At 38.3% G+C, this 17,184-nt stretch overlaps 1 protein-coding gene across 7 annotated transcripts in view; it reads left to right on the forward strand.

The window, feature by feature from the left end:
* The window catches only part of LOC127419243 (protein NDRG3-like), a 109,054-nt gene extending 94,786 nt beyond the window's left edge, over positions 1-14,268 (forward strand). For 5 of the 7 annotated variants that reach the window (XM_051660499.1, XM_051660496.1, XM_051660497.1 and 2 more), the window contains 10 exons: positions 1,605-1,661; positions 1,749-1,852; positions 1,947-2,012; positions 2,125-2,176; positions 2,454-2,499; positions 2,595-2,632; positions 2,724-2,775; positions 3,291-3,308; positions 10,507-10,545; positions 12,944-14,268. In XM_051660499.1, coding sequence (XP_051516459.1) covers positions 1,605-1,661; positions 1,749-1,852; positions 1,947-2,012; positions 2,125-2,176; positions 2,454-2,499; positions 2,595-2,632; positions 2,724-2,775; positions 3,291-3,308; positions 10,507-10,545; positions 12,944-13,119 — 648 coding nt within the window. In that variant the 3' untranslated portion in view covers positions 13,120-14,268. The remainder of the gene's footprint in view (positions 1-1,604; positions 1,662-1,748; positions 1,853-1,946; positions 2,013-2,124; positions 2,177-2,453; positions 2,500-2,594; positions 2,633-2,723; positions 2,776-3,290; positions 3,309-10,506; positions 10,546-12,943) is intronic. The other 2 variants (XM_051660500.1, XM_051660502.1) reach the window with 2 other exon arrangements.
* Positions 14,269-17,184: the final 2,916 nt, after the last annotated feature.

A 17,184-nucleotide genomic window follows, 5' to 3' on the forward strand; every position in this document is an offset into this window, starting at 1 on the left:
AGCAACAAAAAAGGCCAGTTTGCCACATTAATGAAGTGTTATAGCGTTCAAGTCATTTGAAAGTGAACACTAGATAAAAACATTCTATGTTTATGAACTAGGGGTGTAAAAATGCATCGATCACAGAATTTAAGACTCTTATCCTTTATTAATACCCAGTGTGACCACATTTGATCATTTATTCTCATAGTGAATGCTACAGAATATAGGGAATAAGGAGCGATTTCAGACTGTTCTGAAGGGAGCCAACCAGTTGATTACAGTCACCTGTGAAAATATAAAACATTTTTATCTTTTGCGGTGTGTGCCACAAACAGTCCTGCATGAAAATGCAATTGGATTTTTGTGAACAAGCTTGACAAGCAAATCTGTGTCCGTTTAGCCCCCCTGGCGCCTCTCCCTAACCCAAAATGATACTGTCTATTTGTGTGTTTGCATAAAATCATTGCTGCATCAGACATTGTTATCTTTTTTTTCATATCAGCATATTCAAATCCTTTAATTATCGTCAGGATGTGTCATTTTCATCTCATGTTCGTTAGCGTTGACTAAATCAAAAAACCCTTAGTTTGTCAGCAAACATTTCCGTCAGTAATTTCGTTGACAAGATTAAAACTGCCATCACACAAGGATCAGATGTGTTTCTTAGAGGGTTTTTATGTAGAATGTGCTTTTGGGTTCAAAGTTGAACTACTTGACACGTTGTCTTGAAATCCCACAATGGCCAAATACGGCTGTCGGCATTAGTACATAGACCATCAAATACAGCGCAGACTGTGTAGCCCTTTAGTAGTGTAACTGACAGATATTTAACAAAATGCCCATAGTCCACAAAAAAACAAATCTACAGATTAAGCATAATAATGGTAACATTGCTCACAGCAGGTGATTCGAAGTCTGGCAGTGACTGACTGTTCAGACCGAACACGTTCTCGCATTAAAAAAAGCTAGAAGCAGTTCAGCAAAAGGAACAGAATGCAGATGTCCCAGGACGTGTTTTTAAAAGTGGAAGTTCTTGTAACTTGACACGGCTTCTTATAAATGTGGCGCAAGATGCTGAAAAAACAGCGAGATGTGACTACTTAGATTAATATGATTACTTAGATTCCTTTACTCTGTATACTTCATGGGAAAAGTAATCATTTTACTTGACTTTTGTTACTTTCTAAAACCTTTCTGTGAAAAGTTTTGTTTTTCTCATCAAATTCAAAATATCTATTTCTTCCTTGTTCATTGTTGCACGCAATCTTTCCCTCAGCACCAAATGTTTCTCCCTCGTTATGGGGCGCACGCCCTTCAGATATCACAGAAAAACAGTCGGAAGTACATTTGAACACAGTTCGTGTTGTAAATGTATTCTACTTAAAATTTTGGATCATGTGTAACCCAAGTAATTAACTTAATTGAAAGTCAGTATCTAATCTGATTACAAGAATTTAAATGTAATGTGTTACACTGCTGTTTTTTACTAAAAAGCCATTAAATTAAAGTAACTAATTACTTTGTAAACACATTACACCTAAAACTGCCTAGAACCATCTTATAATGTTGTCAGTATGATGCAAATGTGCTTTTCACTCAGTGTGGATGTGTGTTTGTTTCAGCTGTCTGGGTGGACCAGTAATCTCGTGGACATTGTAATGGCGCACCATTTCAGTACGGTAGGCCTTAAATTCGATCACATCAGCATCTCTGAGTGCATTCAACACAAAGAGTCAGTCGGACTGACTTATTTTCTTTTACCTCAGGACGAGCTGACCGAGAATGCAGAGATTATTCAAACATATCGCCTGCACATTGCTCAGGACATCAACCAGGACAATGTGGCTCTCTTCTGCCACTCTTACAACAGGTGACATTAGCAAAGCTCTGGTCTCAGATCAGTTAATGTGGTGATCATTGGCATGTGTGCTGATCTTGATGAGGTTTTTGTCATCTCAAAACAGTCGGCGAGATTTGGAGATTGAGAGGCCCATCCCTGGACTTAATGAAAATACAGTCAAAACACTGAAGTAGGTTTTTTTTGATGATTTTATTTATTTTATTTTTTTTATTATTGTTTGGTCATTAATCAGGGTGCCACCTTTTTATTATGCTTTATGTCCTTCTTCTGTTGCCATTCAGGTGTCCAGCCCTGCTAATAGTTGGTGACTCATCGCCAGCGGTAGAGGCTGTGGTGAGTCCCTAATCGAAAACCTCATTAGATACAAGACCATAAACACATTTTTACTTTGTACATGCAATTTTATAGCTAAAGCTTTTTAACCCGTTTTCCCTGCTTTTACAGTTTTGGACCTCAAGACATTTTTTTTTTTATGTTTTTGGGATGTCCTACGCTTAATTTTATTTGTTTAAATCCTGGCTGTTATTTAGCTCAAACAGAATCTTTCTGAACTGATCAGTTGGGATTTTGACTTTTTTTTTTTTTTTTTTTTTTTTCTCCTCCTCCACAGGTTGAATGCAACTCTAGGCTAAACCCAACCAAGACTACTCTACTCAAGTTATGTCAGCATTATTTCCTCCTAGACAGTCTTTTGCTTATTGTTATTTCCGGATGAAAGAATGGATTGATTTTGTCCTCTTCTTCTCTCTTTAGATGGCAGATTGTGGTGGACTTCCCCAAGTTGTCCAAGTAAGAATAAACAACAACACCAATCTGCCTGTTTGATTTAATTCATAGTTTGTCTTGCTTTATATTGAATGTGGCATTTGTCTGTTTTTAGCCGGGTAAACTTGCAGAGGCTTTCAAGTACTTTGTCCAGGGAATGGGCTACAGTGAGTATCTGTCTAATTTTATATTATTTATTTTTATAGTCCACTTTATTAACCATATTGTCTCTCATAGTTTAATTAGATTTATCTTCACTCTATGTATGAACTTTGTCTCTTGTTTGCATTTTGTGTCTGAAAGCATCTTGTTGTAAAAGAGATGTCAACATCTCACCTCAGCCGACAGCTTCTCTTCTCACAAATGCACACTTACGTACTATATGTCTCCAGTGTTTTAATAATGTACGTACCCCACATTCAAATTTTTAATGACAGCTGCAGGAGTACTAAAATAAATGGCAAAGTATGGTTTCAAATGTAACTAACCCTTTAAGAGCCCTTAGTTTAGTTGTTTTGATTGTAGCTCCTTATGATAAGTGAGGTTAACCTCTGATCTGAGACATGTTTCACTATCTTTACTACATAAAGTACAAGGCCACGATTCATAAGTAAAACCGTTCTCAGTTCAGTTCTTCTTCCGCTGCACTAACACATGACTTGTCTCCTGTGTGGCTGTGCAGTGATGCATTCTTCAGCGTGTAAGTACACTAGTCTTCCTCTAAGAGCATGCTATGTGGCATGAACCCTGTGTGAAAAACCTTCTCTCTGATCTTTAGGTTTAAGATTGTTTGAGCCCTAAAAGATCCTTGGACTGCACAATGGTTTAAACAGCATGTTTTATATTGGAAACTTTATCGCTGCAATGCCTCAGGTGTGCACAAAGCTGTTCAAGACCTCAGCTTCATTCTGTTCTGTAAAATTTTAATATGGTTATGTTCAGAATGGACGTCCGTTCATTGATATAAACATTGAATTAAGTTTTCATCTGATACTTAAAGGTGATTAATGTCATTTCTGCACCACAAGTGGCACCAAAGTGATTTTCTAGTTAACTTGCTACCAAGGATCTCATTAAAAGCTCTAAATATCTTTAAAAGATTTCATTGCATTGCATTGACAAAATCTGGCAAATCCAATTTCTTCCTCAAATGTACTTATTATCGTAGACCAGTACCTTGCAAGCATGACTTTGTTTCCAGGCAAACTACTAAAATCCTGAGTAGTACTCTGTTTTTTGGAAGTTGCATAAAACCAGCCAATCAAATTAGTGCTTGCATTTTTGTGTGCCATATGTTGAACCACTCAAATAGAGACATGTTACTCTACAGGGAAGTCTAAATTAGCTTTAAAAGTTCTTTAGTGAATATACCAGCTTATTCACTAACAGACTGATACAGGTGCAGAGATGCTAATTATGCTTCCGACATAGCAAGAAAATGAAAAATCACATTTCCACCACCCCCAACTGATACTGTCAGATATGCTTTTTTGCATGCATATGCATATTTTGCATGCATTGGTAGGTGGTACATTTTTGGCACAAAAGCACCAGTATTCAAGTGACATTCACAACTCTGTGGCGCACTATTAATGCCTGGTTACCTGCCACCCAGAAAACAGAAACAGTATTTTAGGCTGTGGACCATAAAGAATAAAAGTGAAAGATCACCCCCAAAAAATACAGGGTCAGAATTTAGTTTCTAATTTGTACCAAACAGCCATGAATTTGTGTGTAAAATCATATTAGAAAAAGGGAAGGATCAATTTACTGATTAGAATTGTTCAAGTGTTTAATGAATGCAGAATTTACAAGAGAACAAGCTCATTTAAATTCTGAAGTACCTCTTTATGCTCTTAATGTAGAGAATGTGTGACTTCGAGGGGATATTCAACACAAAAGACTGCTCGCTAGCAATAGTTCTGCCAGTATTAGTAAAAACCGTACTGGTTTTTTTTTTTCTTTTTTTTTCCAACGCTATGATTAGGTGTATATAGAGAGTTTGAGGAACGTGATTGAAACGCCTTGACTCAGCCTGAAAGTGTTTGAATTTTTATATGATTAGTCATATTCCTCCTTCATAAATCTCTAATCTTAATCCTCTGATCTGTTGACCTTTTGTAAGCCACTGGTCGGTGTTCAGACTCAAAAACGCAGCCCTATTCTCCCCTTAACAGACTACACACACTGCAAGATACTAGTGTAGTTTAGCCACTGACCTTTTTGTTCAAATTGTAATTCCAAGCCACTCTGTCACTATGGTATTTTATAAAAGGATAAGGGGTGTAAAAATTGCTCTGACAATGATTCAGTCACAATTTTTTGCTAAAAGATGAGGCATTCTGAATTCTGAAATTTGCTCACAATTTGGTTCTACTCGATTATTATAATTCAGAATTTACGGAAGTGACGTGTAACTGCAGGGACAAAACATTAACAGAATATTGACAATACAGGTTTGATATTCATTGGTGCAAATTTTTTTATTTTGGATAAGAAACAAATGTGTAATACATTAAGTATATTTGTAGTAATCATGATTGACAATTACATTTCGTTATTGTTGCGTAAATCTTTTCTTTCTTTTTTTTCTAAATTTACACCTCTGTATGCATCAGTACTTGTTGACATTAAGCGCGTTTACATGCACAGTCATACGCTGATTATGCTAAAACTGACAATGTGTAAGGTCATGTAAACGCCTAAAACAGTTTTCCTTTATTGGGGTAAGGTCTTAATGGTTTTTGCAAAAAATGATCGTCAAGCATAGATTGTTTTACATTTACCCCAATTTCACTTTTCATGTATACAACTTTACTGGCATTCTTACCGGCTTATTCAATGTGTGCAAGTGTTGTGCGCATGACGATAAAACCAAAAAATAACTAAATTATTTCAAGTCTCATGTAGATGTGGTTTTCTTGCGTAGATATTTTTTTAATAAGCTAACATTTTGTAGTTATCAGCATATTGGTGTGCTTGTAAACGCACTCAATGAAATGTTATCCTGCAGTGGCACCACTGGAAAAAATTATATACAAGTGTGTTTACCTCTTCTATTTTATAAAGTGATAGTATTGTTTAATAGAGTATCTGATTATTTGTAATTTTAACTAATTCCTCATATGTAAACTTTCGGTTTAGACAGGAAAAGTACCTAACACATCTGTGAATGTTTTTTTTTTTTTTTTTTTTTTTTTTCCCTTGTGTGGAAATGTTTGTGAATGTCGACAAGAAGAAACTAATATTGTTTGGTTAACTTTGTCATAGATATGTTTGTTTTTAAGTAGGAGGGTATCACCGGTAAATTGCACTTGCTGTTTCAGTCTGTCTATTTGAAGTTTTTGTTCTTTTTTTGGATTGTGTGTTTTGGTTTTACGAATCACAAACCTGCACACACAAGATACCCTGTGGGGGGACTATCCCAAAAGAAGACAATTTCCCTTATAGAGAAGTTCTATCACTTTCTATGTACTTTCACAGACTTTCTCATACTCTTACAATTATATTAACAGAATGAGATCAACAGATTATTTTCTAAGTGGTATTTACAACCCCAATTCCGAAGAAGTTGGGACAGTGTGAAAAATGCTAATAAAAGCAAAAATTAATGATTTGTAAATTATATTCACCCTTTGCTATATTGAAAACACTGCAACTACACATTATATGATGTTTTACCTTGTGAATTTCATTTTTTATTTTGTACAGTAATTTCAAATCAGATAGTTGCAAAACGCTCCAAAAAAGTTGGGACAATCGAGTGTTTACCACTGTGAAACATCACTATTTCTTCTAATAACGCTTAAGCATTTGGGCACTAAAAACACAAGTTTAGAAAGAGGAATTTTCCCCATTCATCCATTATGCAAGTCTTTAGCTGCATAATTGTACGGGGTCTTCGTTGCGGGATGGTATGCTTAATAATGCGCCACACATTATCAATTGGAGATGGTCAGGACTTCAGGCAGGCCAATCTAGTATCCGCGTGCACTGCTTACACAGCCATGCACTTGTAATACGGGCAGTATGTGGTTTGAAGTTCCAGACGTCCCTGGAAAAGACGGTGCTGGATGGCAGTATATGTTGCTCCAAAATTTTTTACATATCTGTCTGCATTCATAGTGCCCTCACAGATGTGCGAGTTACCCATGCCATGGGCACTGACACAGCCCTGGCCCATACAGATATTGGCTTTTGGACCTGATGCTGATAACAGCTTGGATGGCCCTTTTCCTCTTTGGCCCGGATAACACAACGGCTGTGTTTTTCAAAAAACTTTTTGAAATGTGGACTCTTTGGACCAAAAAACACAATTCCACTATTCCACTTTCCATCTAAGATGAGACTGAGACCAGAGAAGTCGGCAGCGCTTCTGGACAGTGTTGATGTAGGGCTTCTGCTTTGCATAGTAAAGTCTTAACTTGCATCTGTGAATGCGGTGGTGAATGGTGTTGACTGACAAAGGTTACTAAAGTAATCCCAAGCCCATGTTCATGATATCCATTACAGATGAATGATGTTTTTTAAGACAGTGACGTCTGAGCGATCAGAGATCACGCACATTCAGAAGTGGTTTTCATCTTGCCCTTTACGCACCAAGATTTGACCAGATTCCTTAACTTTTAACTATATTGTGCACTTTAGAGGGTGAAATGCCAAAAATCTTTCCAATTTGTCTTTGGGGAACATTGTTCTCAAAGTTCTGGATTATTTTCTAAAGCATCTGTTGGCAAATTAACAAATCTTGTGCAATCCTTGCTCTTGAAGGACTATGCTGTTTTTGGAGGCTCCTTACACAGTATACATTACTATGACACCATTGCCTCACCTGTTTAACTTCTGTTTCATATCAGATTATTTCAACTCGTCAGATTGTTATTAGTCTTAAATTGCCCCTGTCTTAACTTTTTTGGAGCGTTATGCAATCATCTGATTTGAAATTACCTCAAAAGAACATTAAAATTCACAAGGTAAAACATCATATAATGTTTAGTTGTGGTGTTTTCAATATAGCAAAGTGTGAATATAATTTACAAATCACTCCTTTTTGTTTTTATTAGCATTTTTTGTACTGTCCCAACTTTTTCAGAATTGGGGTTTTATAAGATTGTAGCTCTGTTCCAAAATCTTGTGAGCTAACTCGAGCATATATAGGCATTATTATAACTTTAAGGAATATTCCGGGTTCAATCATTTAAGCTCAATCAACAGCATTTGTTGCATAGTATTGATTACCACAAAAATTAATTTTGACTTGTACCTCCTTTTTTTTTTAAAGCAAAATTACATTAATTAGGCACTTACAATGGAAGTGAATGAGGCCAATCCGTTAACGTTAAAATACTTACTGTTTCAGAAGCCACAAGACACATGTAGTATGCGTGTTAACATGATTTTAGTGTTGTAAAATCACTTCCTAACCTTTTCTGTGTTAAGTTCTAGACAATTTTAGAAAGGAGGAACGAGTTGAAATTTTTTTTTGTGGTAATCAACATTATGCCACAAATGGTGTGGATTGAGTTTAACTTGTATTGAGCCCGCTAGGGCTGGGTGGCATGGCGATATATATCGTGGTGATGATATAAAGTGTCAGTTGATAGAGATTTTGCTTTGTTGTCTATATGGCAATTTAGAAATATCCATGTGCGTGGCGTATCTATCAGTGGGCAGGGCTTCACGTGAGACTGAGAGAATTGAAGATACACCGATCAGCCACAACATTAAAACCACCTGCCTAATATCATGTAGGTCCCCCTCATGCCACCAAAACAGCTTTGACCCATCGAGGCATGGACTCCTCAAGACCTCTGAAGGTGTCCTGTGGTATCTGGCACCAAGACATTAGCAGCAGATCCTTTAAGTCCTGTAAGTTGCGAGGTGGGGCCTCCATGGATCGGACTTGTTGGTCCAGGCCATCCCATAAATGCTCAATCGGATTGAGATCTGGGGAATTTAGAGGCCAAGTCAACACTTTGAACTCTGTCGTGTTCCTCAAACCATTCCTGAACAATTTTTGTGCATGTGGCATGATGCATTATCCTGCTGAAAGAGGCCACTGCCATCAGGGAATACCGTTGCCATGAAGGGGTGTACGTGGTCTGCAACAATCTTTAGGTAGGTGGTACATGTCAAAGTAACATCCACATGAATGCTAGGACCCATGTTTCCCAGCAGAACATTGCCCAGAGCATCACACTGCCTCTTCCGGCCTGCCTTCTTCCCATGGTGCATCCTGCTGCCATCTCTTCCCCAGGTAAACTATGCACACGCATCTGGCCGTCCACATGATCTAAAAGAAAACGTGATTCATCAGACCAAGCCACCTTCTTCCATTGCTCCATGGTTCAGTTCTGATGTTCACGTGCCCATTGTAGGCGCTTACGGTGGTGGACAGGGGTCAGCATGGGCACTCTGACAGGTCTGCAGCTACACAGCCCCATACGCAGCAAGCTGCAATGCTCTGTGTGTTCTGACACCTTTCTATCATGGCCAGCATTACGTTTTTCAGTAATTTGTGCTACAGTAGCTCTTCTGTGGGATTGGGCCAGACGTGCTAGCCTTTGCTTCCCACGCGCATCAGTGAGGCTTGGGTGCTTATGACCCTGTCGCCGGTTCACCGGTTGTCCTTTCTTGGACCACTTGCTAGGTACTAACCACTGCATACCGAGAACACCCCACAAGACCTGCCGTTTTGGAGATGCTCTGACCCACTCGTCTAGCCATCACAATTTGGCCCTTGTCAAAGTCGCTCAGATCCTTATGCTTGCCCATTTTTCCTGCTTCCAATACATGACATTCAAGAACTGACTGTTCACTTGCTGCCTAATATATCCCACTCCTTGACAGGTGCCACAGTAACGAGATAACGGATGTTATTCACTTCACCTGTCAGTGGTTTTAATGTTCTGGCTGATCAGTGTACATGAACAGGGTTTTTCCTGCATTTAATATTTTTTGGCGGCCACTCAAGCTGATTTCTGACCGCCAAAGCAAATTTGTGTTTGGCGCTTCATAAGAGCTACAGTAAATATGCTTCTCTGACATGCACATCAGTGTTTCAAGTGAGTGTCGCAGGTCTAGAGTCTTATGAAAATATTTCTTATTTTTTTATTTTTATTTTTTTTTATTTGCAATGCCCAATTCCCAATGCACTCTATGTCCCCATGGTGGCCTAGTGACTCGCCTCAATCCGGGCGGCGGAGGACGAATCTCAGTTGCCTCCACGTCTAAGACCGTCAACCCGCACATCTTATCACGTGGCTTGTTGAGCGCATTACCACGGAGACATAGCGAGTATGGAGGCTTCGCGCCATCCACCATGGCATCCACGCACAACTCACCACGTGCCCCACTGAGAGCGAACCACATTATAGCGTCCACATTATAGCGTCCATGAGTAGGTTACCCCATGTGACTCTACACTCCCTAGCAACCGGGCCGATTTGGTTGCTTAGGAGACCTGGCTGGAGTCACTCAGCATGCCCTGGGGTTCGAACTCATGAACTCCAGGGGTGGTAGTCAGCGTCTTTACTCGTTGAGCTACCCAGGCCCCCCCCATGGAATTACCTTATTAAATAATCAAATATATCCAAAAGGGAATCGTACCCATTAAAAAAGGGGTTCCTCTGGCCACCGGCTGCAACATAATTAGCATTTTGAGTATTTCTCAACACTAGATGTTAAGGCTGTTCCCATCACACGGTCTAACTTCCCCTGCTTTCCTTCCATCTTCTCCTTTTAGCTTCTGCTTTATCTGCCTTTCCTATTCTCTATCCTCCCTCTTTCAGAAAGTACTACCAAATAATCTCTCTCTTTCCAGTGTCCCTTCTTTATCTTCCTCCTTTTGCTTTCTCTCTTCTCTCTTCCTCCTCGACCCCTACACCCAATGCCACCAGTCCCCCATGTTCTGCTCAGCCATCTGAACAGCGAATCAGGTACCAGGAGATCAGCCAGCACCTTTTGCTGCGCCTAAGCCCGTCATCTCAACCTACCATGCTTCCTGTCTTCACTGTCCATTCCAAGTCCCTCCTGTCACAATCACATGCATTCAAATGTCTTTTCATCCCTGCATCATGGCGTGTAAAGCATGGTATGGACACATGTTTGTTGTCAATGTTTGTGTATGATTATTTGCTGTTAAAGAGAGTGCGTGCTCATGCACACTGTTGTCTTCACTTTATCAACGAGTGTTTTATAACTTTATTCTTTTCTGATTCACATAGAAACATGCCTTTATTCTGCATGCCACATTCTACATTGTCTGCAGTTTCTCTATTCATTTTGCTGCAATGGTAAAAATGAATTTGAGCTTGATCCCGACCCGAGGATTCTCTTTAGTTCATGGGAGAATAATGACTGCAGTGTCCAAACAGGGTGGTACTGTGATCAGGATATAGACATTTAGACTGTTCTTATGGTGCAGAGTTGAATCCCAATTTGCAGACTATCCGTCCTATATATTTTGCGAGACTATAATGAGTGCCTCTCAATTCATAGCGCATTGAAAGTAGTATGTCAAAGATGTTTGGATGGTATACTTATGATATATCCACCCATGCGTGTTTTTTAAACTAATGTGGCGACAGATTGGTTTGCTACATTTTCTGGTGCCTACCAAGACACACTTTAATGATTATTATATCCCAGTACTGGTGTACTGTACTGCCTGGTGCAATGCTTTTCACACTTCATTTGTGTTCTCACTGACTGCAAATAAATCACTGGACCTCATTGTACTGTTGGTTGTTAGTAGGCATTCAGAATCAGCTACTATATCCAACTTTATCAGGGGATGGATCTCTTGAGCTCCACTGTGTACACTTCCATTGGTAGTTCCTGCCTAGCGACTTTGTTCATTTACATAAAATTGAAGTCTGCTCAACTTTGTTACAGTCTCTGCCAATCGTGTAGCCTCTCATCAACAACTTACATTGAAAATAAATGACTTTCGGTCGCTTTGTCACTACAAATCTCTGTTAGTGTATACATCACTTTAGAAGTATGCTAATTGGGATTCAGCGTAATATTCTCATTAAAGGTGCACTAAGTGATTTTTTTTGTGATTGCTTTGGTGATTGTAATTGAAACAATAAAATAAAATTAGCAATATTTAAAAAAAAAAATATTTAAATGTTGTACACTTACATGAAATGAAAACTTAAGCCGTATCAGCTGCTTTATTCTTCATATGGTGCTGGGTAATTTAATCATGTGCTGGATATATGAATTATAGATATCTCTAATTTAATATTCACTACAAAACACTAATTCCTAATATCAGCATAGGAATATCTAATAGTGAAATTGTTCATTTTTTATATGAGAAGAAATAAATCGCTGAACAGACAACCTCTGAAATCCACCTCCAGTTTGCATTCTGTTGGTGTTTCTTTTGTAAATAATGAATGTCTGACTGCTCATTATGAATCTTATTACAAGACTACTTGCCAAAAAATAAATAAATGCACGTGAAACATTGATTTGAATTGAAATTATTTTATTAGCTTACTTGTAGAGATCGCATAGTAATCCGAGAAGCAAGAAAGATGACTCACACATTCGCAATAGCTGGATGAGCGGTCTGAAATGAGGATGTGCGGTTGTTACTCGGAGATATCAGACCTCTAGATGGTGCCATTGACCAATCAAAATCGAGTATTCCGGAGCGATCTGTAAAAATTACTGATATCAAACATTTTTCATTTTCACTAGTTCCATTGCTGACATATAGAATTAGCATTTTAACTTGTGAAAATTGAATTGTAGAAATCTGTAATTCATATCCTGCGCATGATTAAAAGTCTAAAGGGCTTGCGATAGTGCTGCAATGTTGATCACATGACCAGTCAAATATAACTGACTTTATCTTGATAATCTCCTGTAATTGGATTCTTTCACTTGCGGAGCAAAATTGTCATGGCTGACAGCGAAAAGCGCATTTCTACAAGCCGTCGGTAACTAAGAACTTTTGGTCTTGTGTGATACTGCATTTAAGTGTCTGCGTAATATAAATAAAAAGATTACCTAGTGCACCTTTTCACAATCTCAAATTCTCACTGGAAACTTTATCAGTCCATATTATTAATCCAGCATTAGTTGTCATCAGTGTGCAGGTGTGCAGGGGTCCACTTACTGTAAGGAGACTCATTATTCTCCCCTTCCTGGACCTCCATATGTTTGGATCCGAATGCTGAGAGTGCCAAACTGCCTTTTGCTGTGAACCACATACCCCTCACTTGGGATCGTCCCTCTAGTCATGCCTCAGTTAATTGCAGCTTCAGAAGTCCGTATATGTATTCACCCCTTTCGATTTTTCTTTTCTCTCTGTCTCAGTGCCCACTGCTAGCATGACCCGGTTGGCGCGGTCTCGCACCCACTCTGCTTCCAGTATGGGCTCAGCAGATGGCTCTCGCAGCCGGGCACATACCAGCTCACAGATGGAGGGAGCCACTGGCAGCTCCATCCACGACAACCAGACCCGACCACAAACCATGGAGGTCTCCTGCTAAAGCATCCATAACCATGCCACCATCTCTCCAACTGGGATCGTCCTAATGAAGGGATGCAATGTTTGACTTGTAATCCATGTATTTAAAATATTACTGTACTTCTCCACTGCATGGACATGCACTAACATTTTGCTGTTGTTTTTACCTTAATCTTTATTGGCTTACTACTTTATTTCTCCATTCTTTTATATTTGTGTTGTCCTTTGGAGAAAGAGGTTAGTTTTCAGTCTCTGTATGCTTCTCATGTATATATTTTGCTGAAGGCTGTTGTATACTGAACAATATTTCAAGGGTTTTCTCATCTGTAGTGAGTCTTCTTTCCCTCTCTCGCTCTCAAAGGTCTTCCTTACCCCTTGTGTGTTTACTATAGAGATGACCAAACCACTTCTCTTCCTCCTTGTCATCTATTGTTCTTTTTGTTCTTCATTTTCAGAACTGATTTCTTTTTTGGGAGTTTCTCTATTGTCATTTGGCAGCGGCTATTAATGAGTTCATTTAAATGTATGGCTCTGCCATTATAATGTTTCTAGAACAAGAGCTATTGACTAGCATGTCCCTATTTAAAGTGTGGCATAGGAATTTACAGTATATTAGTTTGGTTTATGTTTAGATCTTTCTTGAAAAGGTTTTACAAGTCAGTTTGGTTTCATTTTGATCAGTCTGGAGAGCTATATTAAGTTGTATACCAGAAGCCTCTTTCTAGCAAAAAGTTGCACTTAAGTCCACTTAAAATGCAGCTCACCATCTGTGTTAGGCAATTACAAATATTAGCTACTCTGGAACAAGCAGATATGCCAATAACTGTAACCAAGATCTATAGCTCAAAGAACACCATTCAGAGAACACATATATACCATAGAGAGCAGAGGGTGTCTTTCAGATATAAAATTCCCTCTGCAAAGTGGATATCCGGATAACCTCGAATAATTTTGACTACTCCATTAGTTTCTTAAGTTTTATTGTTATTGGTCTATATTTGTATTTCAGTGGGTGGCAGTTCTGTTGATTACTGATTTGTAACGCTGTTTTGAGTGAGTTTGTAATGTGTTGTGCTTTGTCCTCCAAGCATTTAGGGGGCGTTGTACTGCATACTGTCTGCTGATTATATCAATTTGTACAAATATTGAAATAAAGTAGTTGTACATAAAACTTGTTCGTGTCTTTATTTCTTGATGGTTACAAAACCAGGGTGCATGTTAGACACATCAACTAAAAGCAGGATGAATGGAATTTAAATTGGTTATTTAATGAGAAATAAAATTTTCCTTGATATTGAGATATTCGTCCATGCTATGATAACATACTGCAATTTTCAAAGCTTGCTCCACTGTCCTTAAAAGGCGATTTATTGATACTAATCAGCAAAAATGACTTGATCATCAGTAGATCAATTGATTTATTTCATTAGAAACCCAAATTCACAAGATTTTATTTTATTTTTTTTAACCCTGATCATTTCAGTATGATCTTAACAGTTTGAGCTGTTGGAGAAATTTCTGCCCCGATAGTACAACGTAGGACAATATACAGCATCCTAAAATTCTTAACTATTGTTTTCTATGAATATAAACTGCTGCCGTTCAGCATTCATTGACGGCACCCAGCTACAACTCTCTTTTAAACACTCCCCTGTTGAGCATACAAACAGATGGCCACGTCCCCAAACTCACACCATTGGTTGAGCCAGTTAGTATGCATTACATGCACATTCTTAAACCGATTATGCTTAAGCCGACTTTGTGCCGACTTTCCTGTTCTTTAATTGGGTTAAGGACGTAAACGGTTTAAGAATAACCCGATGGACAGATGTCAATTGTTGCCCATTACACTGATTTCGCTTTGCTTATAATCACCTTTACGGGCATTCTTAATGGCTTATGCGATGTGCAAAAGTGCTGTGCCAGAGAGCAAAGGCCCGTTCACACCAAGTCAGTTTTTTCGGTACGAATGTTCGTTCCGAACGAGCTTTTGTATGGTGTCAATGCAGTCCTATGGTGTTATGCACATCGGGTCTGACAAATCATCCGCCGACAATCCAAAGTTGTTTTTTTTTTTTATGGAGAGTATTAAGATTTTTTTTTTTTTTTTTTTAATTTTTTTTTTTTGTCTTCGGACTGCGATGAAAATTGACTGACCAATGAGAGAAGAGCTTTTTGTCAGTTGCTGCAGATGCTCAATCCAGCGTGTTGGTGACAGTAATCAACTGGCAAACACTGGCATGCAGCTGATACCTTCACCTGAAAATTATATAATTAAAAATAAATAGTTGCAGTTAATGAACCCTTTGTACTGCAAACATAAACCTGTTCTGTTTTTGAAAGTCTGCTTATGGTGTTTTGTCTTAATGTACATTATTTAATATGTAAATCACTGTGCCTGTTAAATTCTCATGCATTAAAAATAGCAGCGAGGTTTGGCAATTTGTTTGCCCTGAAGTCCTAAAAAATCCCTGAAAAAGACTCTTTACATGCAGTATTTTACTGTAGACAAATGATTTGCAGAACCACACTGCTATTTTTATTGCGGGTGTAATATAAAAAAGTATTGAAATAATTTTAATAAAGAAAAGAGAGCCAGGGTTTTCTTTTATATTCTTTTAATATTAGTCATCATATTTTATAAAATGTCTGTTATTCTTAATGTATATTATTTAATGTGTATTTATATCACTATACCTTGAGTTATATTATCCAGACATTATAAAAAGAAAAGTTGGCTTCAGGTGTCTGTTTGTAATATGCTTTGTAATAAAAATCCAACAGCGCTCTTTACTCATCTCACTCGCATAAAAAAAACTGATTATATTCTCCTCAAAATGCATCAACATCGTGGAAAGAACATAATGAACCAGTCATACCAAATTAGGTAAATAAACGCTTCAACAGCCTTCATTACATACATCTCTAACAGCTGAAGAGTGCGGGCAGAAGACTGGTATAACATCAGTGCCACCTACTGTACAGGAGTGACTTCGTTTTTAGTTTCATTTTTAACGGATACTCTGTGAATAGACCTTCCGTCAGAGATTCGTCTCACAAAATCGTTTCAGTGTGAACAGGCCTTAACCCAGTGATTTCAAGACTCATGTAAATGCGGTTTTCTTCCATTGTCAGATTTTTTTCAATAAGTTGATTTTTGCTAGTTATCAGCGTATTGGCGTGCATGTAAACGGGCTCAATGTTGCAGTGATATTTTTATAGCACCACAGATACACGCTGTGTCTGAAATCGCCCCTACCCACTATATAGTGCACTATTTTGGATGTCTGTATTTTATAATAGTGTCTGAATTCGTTCTCTACATCTCGTTCCCTATATTTGTTCACTCATTCTTACCCACAATGCATCGTGATTTCGAGTGTACAGAGGATGTACACTCGCCGAAGCTATCTTGCCCATAATCCAACGCGGGGAGAACTGACATGCAGGGAGAGAGAGCGCGAGTGGGTGAGCGAAAGAGGGAGCACGAGAGACGCCAGTTAAAGCTACACTATGTAATAGGGTCATTTAACACGGACATGATTGTTAATTCACAGAACAGCACAATGCGGGGCAGTTCTGCGCACTGCTTGTGCACCTAAAACCCTGATGCGTCCATGTGTTATTGTTTTAAAAAAAATAAGAGGGATCATAAAAACATTTAGTACTACCTTGAAGAAGCTATTTGACAACAGATACTCTCATATATTCCACAAGACAAAAATAGTAACTGAATTTAAACAAATGATCCTGTTCTAAAGTTTACATTCCCTTGGTTCTTATAGGATTAGTTCACCCAAAAATGAAAATTCAGTCATTGTTTACTCACCCTTGTGTTGTTATATCCCCATTTGACTTTCTCTCTTTTTTTTTAACACAAAGAGATAAATTGTGAAACAATGTTGTGCTCAGTGATGTCATACAATGGCAGTTTAAGGTGACCACCTCTTCAAGCTTTAAAAGGACACAAAAGTATAATTCAGGAGTCTGATACATTATTGTATCCGACTCGTGTCTTGTTCTGAAGGTTTACGATACAGTGCATCCGGAAAGTATTCACAGCGCTTCACTTTTTCCACATTTTGTT

Source organism: Myxocyprinus asiaticus, chromosome 28 (genome assembly GCF_019703515.2).
Source record: "Myxocyprinus asiaticus isolate MX2 ecotype Aquarium Trade chromosome 28, UBuf_Myxa_2, whole genome shotgun sequence".
NCBI lineage: Eukaryota > Metazoa > Chordata > Actinopteri > Cypriniformes > Catostomidae > Myxocyprinus > Myxocyprinus asiaticus.